We start from the raw sequence: 16493 nt of genomic DNA on the forward strand, positions 1-16493 counted from the left end.
CCGGATGGCGGCGGGGGGGGGGATGTCCCCTCCCGCCGCCTGTAAGAACGATCAAGCGGTGGAACCGCCGCTATGATCGTTCTTATGTCGTGCAGAATCGCCGGCTGAACAAGAGGATATCTGGATGATGTCTCTGGCTGCAGGCATCATTCAGATATTCGAAATAAACAAAAACCAAAAGGTTGACGCTGCGCTAAATTAAATATTGAATTATAAATGTAAATAGCTGCTAGCACTAAATTGTGTACAACAACTTGGTAACATAAAAAAGAAAAAAACAGTGCAGCGCTAGTGAGTGATATTGTGCTCATATAAATTAATAATAAACAAAAAAAGTCATTCTGGAATAAACTGAAAATTTAGCCAGAATAGGAAAAAACATAAAAATGCAGATGGATATATGAAGAAAAAGTCTTAAAAAGCCACGAAACAAAGTTCATATGACTCTATCCAGTAATTTTCCTTGTGAAAGAGAAGTGGATTGTGCAGACAATGTGAAAGACTCTTGATTGATGTGAGGTAAGCTGTCACCAATACACCCGTGAGGAAGCATAAGATTGCCTGCTTACCAGATGAAAAGACTGTTTTGCATCAGTCTAATAGGGCCTGTGGGAAGTCTGGTCTCCCAATACCTTAGCCGTCAAGATAACCACGGTATAGCTCAGCATACAATCCGAAGAGTCATAAACCAAAAAAAAGAGAAGAAGGACCTCTCATAGCGTATAACGTTTAAAAATAGAAGAGGGTTTAATAAAAATTGCACTTACAATTAGGCAATATAAATACAGCATGGATAGCAAAACGTCTCCGATCTCTTGTTCCGATGCTTCTCGCTACTCGGTCAGGAAAACACAGCCGGCGTTCAGGACGGAACGCGATGACGTCACGGCACCCTACGATCGTTTCGTCGCTAATGGACTTCAACGGGGGAGTAAGCCGGAACCCTCTTCTATTTTTAAACGTTATACGCTATGAGAGGTCCTTCTTCTCTTTTTTTTGGTTTATGACTCTTCGGATTGTATGCTGAGCTATACCGTGGTTATCTTGACGGCTAAGGTATTGGGAGACCAGACTTCCCACAGGCCCTATTAGACTGATGCAAAACAGTCTTTTCATCTGGTAAGCAGGCAATCTTATGCTTCCTCACGGGTGTATTGGTGACAGCTTACCTCACATCAATCAAGAGTCTTTCACATTGTCTGCACAATCCACTTCTCTTTCACAAGGAAAATTACTGGATAGAGTCATATGAACTTTGTTTCGTGGCTTTTTAAGACTTTTTCTTCATATATCATTCAGATATTCACCCGCAAAGCCCAGGACGTCATTTGACATCCACCCAGGATGGGAGATCCCATCTGTGGACGTCAAATGACAATGGGCCGGTATTTAAGTGGTTAAAAGTAACGTGTGTCTACCCATCACTTTTTCCAAGTTTTGCCGACCGATCGTTTAGCCTGCGAGCGATGTGGCAGACGGCAACGACTGCACAGAACAAAGAGAGAGGCTGCCACCACAATTCCCGTATAACCATGTTAACCTTAGAACATACAGGTACACGCTTACGGGTGTGAAGTGGTTAAAATGCAGTTGGAATGTGATGTCCCAATGGTTATATGATCTCCAATATAATAAGGGTCTTTGGTCTGCTGCACTTTCCCTACTGTTGCCATTTGCAAATATTTTCCTATTTGTATTGAACCCCCTAAATGTTTTTTCCATCTCCATAAGAAGTGGAACATTAACCATTGTAAACACACCCATTGGCAAAGTATGTACCCGGCAATACTAACTTGCAAGTTCTTAATATTTTTCAAACGCAGAGGGAATCTAATTACGAAAATAAACCCGATAAGCAGATCTTCCTGGAGCCTTCAAAGAAAATATTTGCAGGCTACAAATATCTAAATCATTAGTCAGTTAAATAGAAGTTCTTTATTTCATAAAATGCATTTCTAGAGAAAATTAAGTGCGCACTTTTTAGCAAAATAATAGAATTATACAGTTCAGCATGAAATTATTGGAATGAAACATTTCATTGCATCTGAAAGTGGCCTGGCAAATTCAAATATGTCTTCCCATAGATTATTAGGCTCATACAAGACCAGGATGAGCTCAGTGAGATTTGTACCTGTTCACAGTTGTGATATCAATATAAGAAGAGACAATAAGGCCAGACTCTTGTACCTCGTTCATACATTTGCATTTTAACGTGAAATATACCTAAAAAGGTACGTCTACCCAGAGGTGACCTCAGACTGAGTTGTGGTGCTCTTTGCCCATATTGGAATTGTTAGAGTTTATTGCCACCTTGACCTGTGTAGATAATGCATCTCTGTATTCTGACATTTAAAGTAAATGACAAGTCCAACAGGGAAAATAGGACCCCCTCCTCATAATGGCTGTAGATGTACAGTCCTGGAAATGAGCACAGGGATCGCACCATCAGAGTCCATAAGAAACTGGTGGCTTCAATCTGCAGTATCTGCCGAAAAGTGCAATATCGGCTCTGGGTGCGCCGACCGCGACACACCTTCCCATCATACCATTCTAGTGTACAGAGTAGGATGCCAAACACATGACACTTTATGAAAAAGCAGAATGCTGCATTGACTACAGCACGTTACTAGATCACCAGAAAAGGAAGAATGGGTTCATAGAACTAATCTATTCTACACAACAGGGAGTGCATAGAAGTGTAGAGAAAAAAAAAAAAATAGAGTTACGTACCGGTAACGTCTTTTCCAGTAGTCTTTCAGGACAGCCCACAATTGAGAGATACTCCTCCTCTTCCTCTAGGAAACACTGCGCCAGCCCATAAATTTCTCACTCCCCCTGCCAGACCTCAGTATTTATACGAGCACCTCCGGTCAGCTGGGGAGACACAAGAACATGTTAATAACATACAATTACATATCAACATCATGTCCTGGTCTTGAAATCAGACTTCCTCTATTCGGGTGGGTACCCAGGGCTGTCCTGAAAGACTACTGGAAAAGACGTTACCGGTACGTAACTCTATTTTTCCCCTCCCGTCTTTCAGGACAGCCCACAATTGAGAGGATAACCGAGAACTTACCAACTAGGGTGGGACTATGGCTTGCAAAACCTTTCGTCCAAAGGCTTGCTCACCTGCCGAAACCAGGTCCACCCTGTAGTGTTTAACGAAGGTGGTGTAGCTGGACCATGTTGCTGCTTTGCAAATCTGTTCCGGCGTTGCTCCCGCTCTTTCTGCTTGAGAGGTTGCCAGCGCTCGAGTGGAGTGTGCTTTAATTCCTGTAGGGATATCCCTACCAGCCAAAGTGTATGCTTGCTCAATGCTTAGTCTTAGCCACCTGGCAATAGTGCGCCTGGATGCTTTGCATCCCTTCCTGGTTCCAGAAAATAAAACAAATAGTGAGTCTGACCGTCTAAACGGTTTAGTCACCTCTAAATAATGTAGGATACTTCTCCTAACATCCAACGTACTGAAACGTCGTTCCCTTTCCCCCGAAGGGTTGGAACAAAAAGAGGGTAAAACTATATCTTGACTCCTGTGAAACTTTGAAGTCACTTTAGGAAGAAAGGCTGGATCGGTCTTGAAAACGACCCGATCCGGGAAAATAACACAAAAAGGGGGTCTGATCGATAGAGCTTCTAGCTCGCTGACCCTCCTAGCAGTGGTCACTGCAACCAAAAAAGCTGTTTTAAAGGTTAAATCCCTTAGAGAACAATTATCTAAGGGCTCAAAGGGAGTACCCGTTAGGGTACGCAATACCAGAGACAGGTCCCAACTGGGGAAGGGTGGCCCTCGAGCTGGTCTCTGTCTGGATAGTGCTTTAAAGAACCTGACTATCCAGGGACTGGTGGCCAGAGGTTTTTCTAAATACACCGTAAGTGCCGAAACCTGCCCTTTAAGGGTGCTAACCGAAAGACCCTTATCTGCCCCACACTGAAGAAATTCTAAGACAGCCGTGGGGCTTTGTACAGAACAGGGGCAATTTACACACCATTCGTTGAAACGAAGCCAAACCTTCTTGTAAATTTTGCGGGTCTCCTTTTTTCTACTATTAAGGAGGGTGGCAATTAAACCTTCGGAAAATCCCTTGGATCTTAGTATGGCTTCCTCAGTAGCCACGCTGCTAGTCTCCACCTGTGGACTTGTGGACATAGGACTGGGCCCTGTGATAGAAGATCCTCCCGCTGAGGTAGAAATAGGGGTGGTTCTGCTGCTAACTGTTTGAGGACTGAGAACCATGCCCTCTTGGGCCAGTAAGGAGCTACCAGGACTAGAGAGGTGTGCTCTGATTGGAATTTTCTCAGTACTGCTGGAAGAAGTACCGGAGGTGGGAATGCATAGCATCTTCCGAACTTCCAGCTTTGGGACAGGGCATCCACTCCCCTTGCTCCTTCTCCTTTGTTCAGGGAGAAGAAACAGGGGATCTTCGCATTTTCTCTTGAGGCGAAGAGGTCCACCTCCAGAGTTCCCCATCTCTTGTTCAGGAGCTGAAAGACCTCCTGGTTGAGGGTCCACTCGCCCTCCCTCAGCTGCCTCCGACTGAGGAAGTCTGCTGTTACGTTTCTTTCTCCCCTCAGAAAGACCGCCGAAAGGGAGAGGGTGTGGATCTCGGCCCAGCCCAGAATCTCTGCTGTCAGGACCGACAAACTTTCGCTTCTCGTGCCGCCCTGCTTGTTTAAATAGGCTACGGCCGATGAATTGTCCGATCTCACCTGAATGTGGTGCCCCTGGAGTTCCTCCTGAAAGAACCTGAGGGCTAGGCCCACTGCCCTCAGCTCCTTCCAATTGGAAGATCTTTTTAGATCTTGGAGACCCCAGGTACCCTGCGCTGGAAGGGATCCCAGGTGCGCTCCCCAGCCCTTGCCGCTTGCGTCTGTGGTTACCACCCGAGACACCGGGATAATCCACAGACGTCCTTGGGTTATGTTGGTGGCCTTTCTCCACCACCAGAGGGATCTTTTTACCTGAAGGGGTACTAGAATCAAGGAGTCTAGGGCTTCTAGGCTGTGATCCCAGACCCTTAGTAGGAAGGCCTGTAGTGGGCGAAAGTGAATCCCTGCCCACTGTACGGCTGGGAGGGCAGATGTCAGCAGACCTAGCGTTGACATCAGGGACCTTAGTGACACCTGTTGATTGTTTTGGAGGGAAGCTACTGCTCTGTCCAATTTCTTGACTTTCTCTACCGGGAGGAACACTCTTGAGAGAGTAGAATCCAGCAGGTACCCTAGGTAAGTGATCTGTTGGGATGGAATTAAACTGGACTTGTCTAGGTTCAGTAACCACCCTAGGTCTGTTAAAACCTTCTTGGTCACTTCCAGGTCCCTGGATAGCTGTTCTGGCGAGGCTGCGAAAAGTAGCAGGTCGTCCAGATAGGCTATGATGGATATTCCCTGAAGTCGCAGAAACGCTAAGGGTTCTGCCAGGATTTTGGTAAAAATCCGGGGCGAGGAGGATAGCCCGAATGGCAGAGCCTGGAACTGGAGGTGTACAATCGTTCCCTCTAGGTCCACGGCCAATCGCAGATAACTCTGAGAATTCTCCGCGATCGGGACGTGTAGGTATGCGTCTCTGAGGTCCAGAGATACCATGAAACAATTGAGGGGAAGGAGGGCTCTGACTGTATAAATTGATTCCATACGGAATTTCCTGTATGAAATGGATCTGTTCAGAGGTTTTAGGTTTAGGATTAACCTGTATTTTCCCGAGGGCTTCTTTACCACAAAGATGTGTGAATAAAATCCCCTTCCTTCCTCTGCCCTTGGAACTCTGAGGATGACACTCTGATCCTCTAGTTCCCTTAGAGCTCCCAACAAGGCTTCGGATTTCTCCTTGTCCCTGGGTAGATGGGTGACTAGGTATCTCTGGGGGGGAGGTGATGAAAATTCCAGTCGGTATCCCCCTCTTATGACCGCCAGGACAAACTGGTTTGGGGAGATTGATTCCCATTGTGGGAGAAAGGTCCCCAGTCTTCCTCCCACCCTGACTAACAAGTCATGGGTTTTTAGGGGGCTGGACAGGAGGGTGAAAAATCGCTCCACCTCTGCCTCTGCCCCTGGGGGTCCAAACCCTCTTTTGGCCTGCTGGTTTGGCCCCTTTTTGCTTGTGCGGACGAAACCCCCTTCCTGCCTGTACTGTGACTCTCTTTTTAGGAGGAAAGGCTTTCTTTTTGTCCGCCGTGCGGTCTAGTACTGCTTCAAGGCCTGGGCCAAAAAGCAGGTCCCCTGTGAAGGGAATACCACATAACTTGGATTTAGAGGCGCTGTCGCCAGTCCAAGTCTTGAGCCAGAGGGCCCTTCTGGCTGAGTTAGCCAGAACCGCCGATCTGGCCGACATGCGGACTGACTCCGCTGAGGCATCCGCTATATAAGCGACTCCTTGCAGGATAGTAGGGAAGGAGGCTAAAATAGTTTCCTTATCCGTACCAGCTTCAATGTGCTCCTGAATTTTAGAGAGCCAATGCTCCAGATTGCGAGCCATTACTGTGACGGCAAGTTCTGGTTTAAGATTCCCCATAGTAGAATCCCAACATTTCTTTAATAGGGAATCCATTCTTTTGTCCATAGCATCGGACAAAACCCCCATGTCCTCGAACGCTAAATCCGTGTTCCTGGACACTTGGGAGAAGGCGGCGTCTAATTTGGGGTTTTTGTTCCAAACAGATAAAGGATCCTCTGAGAAAGGGAATCTCCTCTTTAGGGATCTGGAAAAAAAGGGTTTCCTTTCAGGATCCTGCCACTCCTTCTTAATGGTCTCAACCAGTATATCATGTACTGGGAAGACCTTTCTCTCTTGCTCCTCTAGACCCCTGTACATTCGATCATGGAGGGTAAGAGGTTTCTTGTCGGTTTGGATACCAAGGGTTGTGTAAACTGCCCCTAAGAGGTCCTCTACCTCATCCAGTGACAATTTGTACCTAGAGGGCTTCCTGGACTCCCCGTCCTGGTCCTCTCCCTCTGACCCCTCTTGAGAATCAGAGGTGGCACTATCTGGAGGAACCTGTTCCTCTTGGGAAGGGCCTGCGGAAACATCTGCCATAGCTGCTGCAATGGGTATGACAGGAGCAGGACCCTGAGCCTGTGGCTGGGTTGTAACCTGGGTAGGGACAGCCAAAGGCTGTAACCTCTCAAACAGAGATTTGAATGAGGAGAACGTGGATGACAGTTCTTTAACAGAGGCTGCAAGTCCTGACTCCTGTTCTAATTCATTTTCCCTGACCAGGGATTGAATACAATCCCTACATAGGACCTTAGTCCATGTTTCTGGAAGGACATCCCTACAGGAGGCACACTTCCTCTTTGAGCTATGCCTTCCACTACCCGTTTTTTCAATGGCTTTCTGAAACACAGAAAGGGCAGAAAACAACAGTTATAAAAATAAAAAATTTAAAAAATTTAAAAAATTTAAAAAATTTTTAGTTACAACCCTGGGAGTGCACCTAGCCCCCTATAAACCCTGGGACTAAGGACTCCCCCTCCCCTGGCCACCCAGGGGGCTTGCCTCCCCATGCATTGAACCCTACATGGAGAGGCAAACCTAAGCTAGAGAGCGCCCCTCCCCAGGGTACTCTTACCTTAGGCTCGCTGGAGGTAGCGTCAGTTGTCAGGGCTGGCTCTGGAGATGCTGCCGACATGACTGCAGGTGGCTGCTTGCTGAGAGCTTTCTCCTCGCCTGTGCGAGATCCGACTCCCTCCAGCGTCCGCCTGGACCTCCTATCAGCACCGCGACCCGGAACCGGAAGTCGCGGTTCAAAGGGGAGACATCCGCTCTACGCCGGAAATGACGTCACCCGCCGTCCAGCCCGCTCGGTTCAAAAAAATTCTTTGCGGCCTGTAGTACAGGGCGAGCCTGGATGTCCCCCCCGCTGCGCCCCGCTGGACGAGATAGGGGTCCCCCGCAACCAGGAGCCGCGCTCGGCGTGGCTAATGGTGGGCCTGCACCGCACCAGGATTCACCTGGAAGCCTCTGCTTCCTTAAGGTAAAATAGATGGCCTCAGTCCTCTGCCTGAATTGGCCTAGGTTCCCATGCACAGTGTCTCCCCACCGGAGGAAACACTAATACTGAGGTCTGGCAGGGGGAGTGAGAAATTTATGGGCTGGCGCAGTGTTTCCTAGAGGAAGAGGAGGAGTATCTCTCAATTGTGGGCTGTCCTGAAAGACGGGAGGGGAAAAAAACTCTAAAAAAACGAGGCAGTGTTTTTTTGGTTGGCAAACAAGGCAGCTGAATTCAAGTTACGGTGCAGTTGACGACCAGCGTGAAGTCCAGGGGGTACGGGTAGTGACATCACACCTCTGTCATTCCATTACTGGATCTTGGACCAGTCCAGCTTTGTAGTCGATCCTAGTTATGGTGCCTAATGGATATTGGGCAGCATTCAGAATGCTGATTTATGCCATTATCATTTATAACAGCAGAAAGGGGACCAAACCCTTTAAACTGCACCTGTGCCCAGACTATGCAAACTAAGGTATCTTTCACTGCTGGTTCAGGATATGTACATAACGTACACAAGCTTAGATTTTCGGACGACCGAACGTCCATTTTTTGTGACATGTTGATCTCATGTCGAAATTGAAGAGGTTACTCACCATATGAAAATTTTCATACGACAGAATACATCAGAAGGGATGCAATGTGTTGAATCGTTTTGTATGCGTTCTTTCGTTTCTGAGCATGCGTAGTTTTGCCCTTACGTTTTTTTTTTATTATTATTTTCTTCGTACTAAAACCGTACTGATAAAATGAAAATCAGACATTGAGTTCACATCCAAAAAAAAATTATAGTCTGTACATCCAGCTTTTGTACGAACGAATCGGCAGATCGTTCTTTAGATGAACATTTTCTTGCGATTTTCGTATCGTGTGTACGGGCCCTTAAGAGACACTGCAGGCGGGATATTTTTATTTCTGCCCTTATTTATTGCATTATTGGAGCAGAATAGCCAACATTTACTCTCTTTGTTGAATAGTACCTAAAAGTGGAACTGAAGTCAAGTATTAAAAATCTGTAAGCAGGCAGGCGGCCTATTACAGAAGATACATGCAATGTCCCTCCTGCAATTAACAATCTACTTGCTTCTTCATAGTTTTCTGTAGAATGTACACCAACCTGCTCATGCGCAGCTCAGCTTACATTCTGACACTGTGCATGTGTGCTGGAATTACTGCGTTCCTGTGAATGCATGGAAGTGATGTCATCCCGCACTGATCAATTAAAATGGCTGAAGGCTGGCACCCAGGAAAAGATGCCGGTGCTGGAAAGCGGGCGTTGGACCGTTGAAGCAAACGTTTTGAGGAGTTTAGTTCCACTTTAAAACAGTTACATTTCTGGAAAATGCCTTCTGCATGCACAGCATTATTGATGAAAACCATCATTCACTTATATATTTTATATATTTACCTACAATTACTAGGGTTGTCCCGGTATCGATACCGAGTATTTGCGGGAGTACTCGTACTCCCGCAAATACCCCCGATACTGAAATAGAATACTTGTTTCTCCCCCCCCCCCCCGCCGCAGGAAACCCGTCGCCGCCGCCATTAATCAGCGTGCAGGGAACATTAAAGCTTTTGTTTGAATAGCTGTATCCCCGCCGCGTATAGACACTCCCCCTTGCGCGGGATTGGACGGATGATCTGTCCAATCCCGCGCAAGGGAGAGTGTCTATACGCGGCAGGGATACAGCTATTCAAACGAAAGCTGTAATGTTCCCTGCATGCTGATTAACGGCGGCACGTGCGGCATCATCAAGGTATGTAGGACATGGCTGCATTATGTGGGGGGACATGGCTGCATATGTGGGGGGACACATTTAAAAAAAAGTATCGGTATCGGCGAGTACATAAAAAGTATCGGTACTTGTACTCAGTCCTAAAAAAGTGGTATCGGGACAACCCTAACAATTACCGAATGGATAATAGAGATGGCACCTTACTTTCTGTAATCAGGGCACTTAACTGAACCCTCTTTAATAGGTAGATGAGAATAGATGGAACACTGTGCATAGGGTCCACTATTTGCCACTTGCACACTCTGCTTTCCAGCAGTTTTATTGGCTGAACCAATATTTGTGAGAAAGCTGAATATCCATTAACAAGGAGTCAGTGCCTTTTAGATTTCTGCTAATGGAGTGCCTAAGGGCCCATTTACACTTATGGTTAAGGGGGTTTGGGGGCGGAAATAACACAAGGGTTGCATTTTTAAATGCCGCCCCCCCAACTGATCCCACTTAAGGTGCAAAGGCAGCAGGTTTTACAACGTTTTACACAGGCTGGAGAAGCAGCAGGAACTAAACCCCCTGTCACATTCGACAGGTACTACTGTCTGCCATACACAACCTATTCAAGTGAATAGAGCCAGGCTGCAACCGTCCCACAACACATATGGATGAGGTGCGGTAGTGCTGCATTTAGGGAAATAAACAGGCGATGAAGAGGCGACATATTACCACCTCAACACCTGCCAGACGTGTCTGAAAAGCCACAACCACAAAACACTTTTCAGAGGTGCAGCAGTCCTTTCCACTGGTGTAAGTGAGGGCGTTTTGAATGATTTGGATCCCAGTGCTATTGTTATGTCACAAATAGTTGCTGACCCCATAACCCAAAAAGAGATTCACTGGGGGGCTGGGAAGGGCTTTATAGACAATCTAGTGCTGGATTCATCTGCCTTACCCCCCAAGATTTGGGCAGGGGTCTCTTGTATGATTGAGTAGGGCCTACAGATATACGACCACCCCCCACATTTAGTACACTTTAGCTGCTTACACCGTGAAAAATGACAAGTACATCTTAGCAAATTATAATTCAGATTTGTCAGTTCAGACAAGTACAGGGATTTCATGTAATTCTATATTTCTAAACATCTTCATAAGACCAGACATCCTGGGATAAGAGCTGAAGAGGAATACCTTTTATATAAATAGAATATCTGACAAAAGGAACGTTTAATAGTTATATACACAGCAATGATGTGCAAGTATGCAGTCCTCCATTCAAATACATTCCAAATAAGCTTGGACCATTTCTATGTCATAGTAGACAAGCATACAGGGAAGAGAAGGCCACGACAAATAGAAATGGGTTAAATAAGGACATTTTCAAGGCAAATCTATCTTTTTCTTAAACCGATGAGGCTATAGGATCATTTACAATGCCGATTCCCTCTTAGAATTATTATTTCTGAATTGGAATTCTCACATTTGGACCAGAAAAAGGAATAAAAAGTCTTCTTTCCTCTCTATGGCCATTAGCAATGATTGGCCATCCAATCAAGGAATAGATTTGCAGACTATCCTGAAGTCAGCTCTGAGACTCGAAGATCCAATGACGTGTAGAATAGGATATACGCAGCAGACGTCTTTACAGAAGACACCGAGATGTCCGATACTTCGTGGTCATCGAATTTATACCACTTGTGTTTCAATGCGTTTTTACAGAACGCTGTGTAGTGTCCTCCATCCAACCCTCCATAGTGATTCTGGTGAAATACAAGGATAGGCCATCAAAACAAGTTTTACAACTATGCAACCAACACAAATTTTGGCATAATGTAAACAAAACAAAAATGTGTACAATGGATTCATCACAGAACATTTCCTGATAGACCCTTGGTTAAGGGACTCCTTTGGAAATGCAATTATTATTTCTTAAGTCAGGGACTACATGCCAGCTTTACTGAGGTGCCGGGCTGAAAATGTTGTTCAACCACTGAACCTTAGGGCTCTTTCACACGTCCGTTCAGTTTTTCAGATCAGTTTTTTTTTCATCAGTTGATCCGTTTTTCCATCAGTTTTTCGTCAGTTTTTCCATCAGTTTTTCCATCCGTTTTTTCATCCGTTTTTTTTTTTTTTTGGGGGGCTTTTTACATAGAAAAACGGATGTTAGCGGAACGGATCATCCGTTAACGTCCGTTTTTCGTCCGTTCCGTTTTTTAGACGGAAGAAAAATAGGGTTTTCTTCCGTCCAAAAAAACGGAACTGAACGCAGACGGATGCTAACGGACGTTAGCGGATGCTCATCCGCTAACGGACGCTAGCCCATAGGAAAGCATTGCGGTCCGTTAACGGACGTCCAAAAAACGGACGAACGGAACGGACGTGTGAAAGAGCCCTTAGGTGGGCGCCATATGATGTCCTTAGGTTGAAGTGGAGATATCTGAATGATGCCTGCAGCAATTTTTTTCCCAGCATGCGATTCCCTGTAATGGAAAAGTAATCTGAACGGCTACTTAGCCGCTTGATTGCTTTTACAGGCGGCGGCAGGGGATGTTCCCCCAGCTCGCCCGTTCGATCTGCAAGCCGGAGAATATAAAGGCCGGCGGCAGCAGTTTACCATAGAGCCGACTGTGGACCAGATGGTCTCCAGCCATCTCTATGACCCTCAGAGTCCAAAAGCGACGCCATTACGTCACCGGCAAGTGTAAACGCTGCCATTTTTTTATGAAAAACCTGAGATCATTTTTTTTTTTTTATCTCAGGCTTTCCAGCCTAGAGGAGAGATCTGGGGACTTATAGACCCCCAGATGTCTCAGTAAAAAAGGACCCGTCTTGCCCAATCCCTATTACAAGGGATGTTTGCATTTCTTGTAATAGGAATAAAAGTCATCAGAAAAATCTAAAGGGAAATTGTAAAAAAAAAAAAAAAAAAATTTCTCCGTTCAAATCATACATGTGAAGTATCCCTGCGAATGTTAAAGTGAAAGCAATATTTCTAATACAAGACCTCCTCTGTAACTCTAAACTGGTAACCTGTAAAAATGTACAGCCTATGGAGATTTTTAAGTACCAACATTTGGCACCATTACATGAGTGCGCAATTTTAAAGCGTGACATGTTAGGCATTTATTTACTTGTAACATCATCTTTACACATTATACAAAAAAATGGGCTAACTTAAGTGTTTTTTTTTTTAGTTCATTAACCACTTGCCGACCGCCGGTGTACGTCGGCAGAATGGTACGGGCAGGCACATTGGCGTACAGGTACGTCCATTTGAATCTGCCGCTCAAGTGTGGCCGCGGGTCCCGGGAACTTGATGTTCCTGGAAGTCCCACGATTGCGGTCGGCAAGAGCAGAACGGGGGAATGCCTTTGTAAACAAGGCATTCCCCTACCCTGCCTAGTGACCAGGGCTGTGGAGTCGGAGTCGAGGAGTCGGGGGAAATTTTGGGTACCTGGAGTCGGAGTCGGCAAACAATGCACCGACTCCGACTCCTACTAAATTTAGATTGGAATTGAAAAAAAAAAAAAATTCCAACAGGAGTTTTATAAAGCACTAAAAGAAGTTGAAAAGTATGATCGCTCATCAAAACTTACTGTTGAAGAAGCCATCCTTGTTTATCCAGAGATCGTTAGTGATGTGGCCAGAATAGTTACTGCAATGCCACCCACCCAAGTCAGTGTCGAAAGATTATTTTCAGCCCTAAAAATAATAAAGTCGGACTTAAGAGCCTCTATGAAAGAGGATCTGGCAGAGGCAATTCTCTTCCTTAGAACTCTACATTGAATTGATTTGCATTTGCTAAGCCTAGAACTACATTTCAAGATTAATATAAACCATTTCTAGGTTTTACAGATTTAGTTTTTGGTTCATTATAGATAAGCTTTGTTTTTGTTCTAAAACAACCAAATAATGTGGTTTGTATTTTTGAACTGGTAAAGATCCTGTTCCTGATGTTTATGCCTGCTGCTACTATCCAGCCACTTGATTGATTAATATTTTTTTTTTATAAAACTTTGTTTTCATTGTGTTTGTCTTTTGCTTAAACTGTGCAATACAGTAGACTGTTGGCTTCCCAGCCAGTAGTCCTGTGGTAGGCAGGGCCATCTTTTCCATTGGGCACGCTGGGAAGTTGCCCGGGGGCCCCGCTTGCCTGGGGGGCCCCACCGGCTGCCCAGCAACCCCAGTAAAAAATTATGGAGAGTGACGGGTTAGAACTGCCCATGCCCAGTTCGCGGAAATCACAGAGAAAATCCGGTCCTCCACGAGTGCGGGGGGTTGCTGATGTAAGGGGGGAGTGAATGCAAAAATGTAAGGGGGCACTGATATAAAGGTTCCCCCTCCTATATTAGTGACCCCCCTTACCTTAGTGTATTTAATCTAAGGAAGGTGGTCTCTGGTCACCAGAGTACCCCCCACATCAGAGTCTGCAGGATTCCCCCTTACAATGCAAGGGGGAACTCAGTCTGCGGACCCTGATGTAAGTGGGAAAGAGAAAGCAGTGGACTCTGATATAAGGTTGTCTCTGGTCACCATAGCCCCCCTCCACATCGGAGTTCCCCCCTTAGATCATGATCTGCAGCGTTCCCCTTTACATAAGAGTTCCCTTTAACTGTAAGGGGGAATCCTGCAGACTCTGATGTAAGAGGAAACTCTGTGCTGGCTGGGTTATAGTAACCTGACCTTCATGTCAATGAAGTCATTTTTTTTTTTTTTACTTTTGTTTAACTTAAAACACATTTCTAATAGCACTAGCTATATGTTTATAGTTTAAATACTGACATTTGCATTGTTGGGCACTGAAAACTGTAATTTTAGGTACTTTTTTTGCAGTGGCAGTAAAAAATGTGGTTCTGCCAGTAAATTTTATGATTTTTGTCAGTAATTCTCATGTGTAATTGTGTAGACAGGGCCCCAGTGCACTGTATTGCCCGGGGGCCTATAATGCTCTTAAGATGACACTGGTGGTAGGTTGCGTTTCTTTCCCTCAAGGAATGTATAAAATACATTCGCATATTAATACAGAGGAGTCGGAGTCGGAAGTACATAAAACTGAGGAGTCGGAGTCGGAACATTTATCTACCGACTCCACAGCCCTGCTAGTGACACCATCACTGATAACCGTTCCCCGTAATCGGGTAGGTCATCAGTGATGTGTCACGTGTAGCCACGCCTCAAACAGTTAGAATCACTTTTTAGGGAACACTTAACCCCTGTAGCACCACCTAGTGGCTGGCTGGAAAAAGCGCCCAGAGGCGATTCAGTTCGCATGCGTTGCGCTATACAAGTCATTCAATCATCAATCAATCAACCCCTTGACTACCAGTGTCATTTTTACAGTAACGAGTGCTTTTTTTTAGCACTGTTCGCTGTAAAAATGACAATGGACCCAAAATGGTGTCAAAAGTGTCCGCCATAATGTCGCAGTCACAATAAAAGTCGCTGTTCGCCGCCATAACTAGTAAAAAAAAAATATTAATTAAAATACCATAAAACAGTCCACTATTTTGTAGAAGCTATAGCTTTTGCGCAAACCAATCAATCTACACTTATTGTGATTTTTTTTTTACCGAAAATATGTAGAAGAATACGTATCGGACTGAACTATGGAAAAAAAATATGTTTTATATATTTTTTGGGGATATTTATTATAGCAAAAAGTAAAAAATATTGCATTTTCTTCAAAATTTACGCTCTTTTGTTTATAGCGCAAAAAATAAAAACTGCAGACCTGATCAAATACCACCAAAATAAAGCTCTATTGGTGGGGAAAAAAAGGACGTCAATTTTGTTTGGGAGCCACGTCGCACGACCATGCAATTGTCCGTTAAAGTGACGCAGTGCAGAATCGCAAAAAGTGGCCCGGTCTTTAACCGCCAAAATGGTCCGGGCTGAAGCGGTAAACTGTTTTTCCCCCATAAATTGCATTTGAAAAATTACAGCACAAATACTGTGCGACATAAAAAAACTGCAGCGACTGCCATTTTATTCCCTAGGGTCTCTGATATATATATATATATATAGAGATATATATCTATATATATATAAAATGTTTGGGGGTTCTAAGTAATTTTCGAGCAAAAAAATGATAATATTTACATGTAGGAGATGAGTGCCAGAATAGGCCTGGGCTGCAAGTGATTAAAGCCTATGCTTTAAAAAAGGTTATATATATATATAAAAAAAAAAAAAAAAATCAACACAAGCAACATTACTTACATTTAACACTTAATCCAAAGTGTGCCTCTGCCAGCTGTAATTGTGGAAATCCAAAATCCTCTGTCTTCCTCCTATACCCTACAGCTGTGACCATCCGGTGCTGCAATGGTTAATACATGCGCTGGACCTGTGACACCCCCCCTGTACTATAGCTTCTATGAATAAAATGTTATCTGTGAATGAAAGACATGCACCTTTGATTCATCTGCCTGTCCTCCATTCATAGAGCGGCTTTTCATTCATTGAACTTAGTCAGCACATTCAATGAGCACCTGTCACAGGTCCAGCACTAATACCGGAAATTAAAGCAGTGGGGTATAGGAGAGGAGACAGAGGACTTTGGATTTCCACAATTACAGCTGGCACCAGAACAAGGGACACTTTGGATTAAAGCAGACTTCCCTTGTGCTGTTGATTTAAGCAGAATCTCTAATTTTACCTGTACAATTATATTACACAATGCCTAGAGCAGTGGTCTCCAAACTGCAGCCTGGTGTGGCCATTTGCTTGCTTTTATCTGGCCCTTGGTACACCATTTCATCCACTGATACCAACAATG

At 44.8% G+C, this 16493-nt stretch overlaps 1 protein-coding gene across 3 annotated transcripts in view; it reads right to left on the minus strand.

Annotated features, from left to right (window-relative positions):
* Nucleotides 1–10833: 10833 nt before the first annotated feature.
* USP8 (ubiquitin specific peptidase 8) overlaps nucleotides 10834–16493 on the minus strand; it is a 77771-nt gene continuing 72111 nt past the window's right edge. For all 3 annotated transcript variants that reach the window (XM_040342570.1, XM_040342569.1, XM_040342572.1), the window contains one exon: nucleotides 10834–11475. In XM_040342570.1, the coding sequence (XP_040198504.1) occupies nucleotides 11287–11475 (189 nt within the window). In that variant the 3' untranslated portion in view covers nucleotides 10834–11286. The remainder of the gene's footprint in view (nucleotides 11476–16493) is intronic.

This window comes from Rana temporaria, chromosome 3 (assembly GCF_905171775.1).
Source record: "Rana temporaria chromosome 3, aRanTem1.1, whole genome shotgun sequence".
Taxonomy (NCBI): Eukaryota; Metazoa; Chordata; class Amphibia; order Anura; family Ranidae; genus Rana; species Rana temporaria.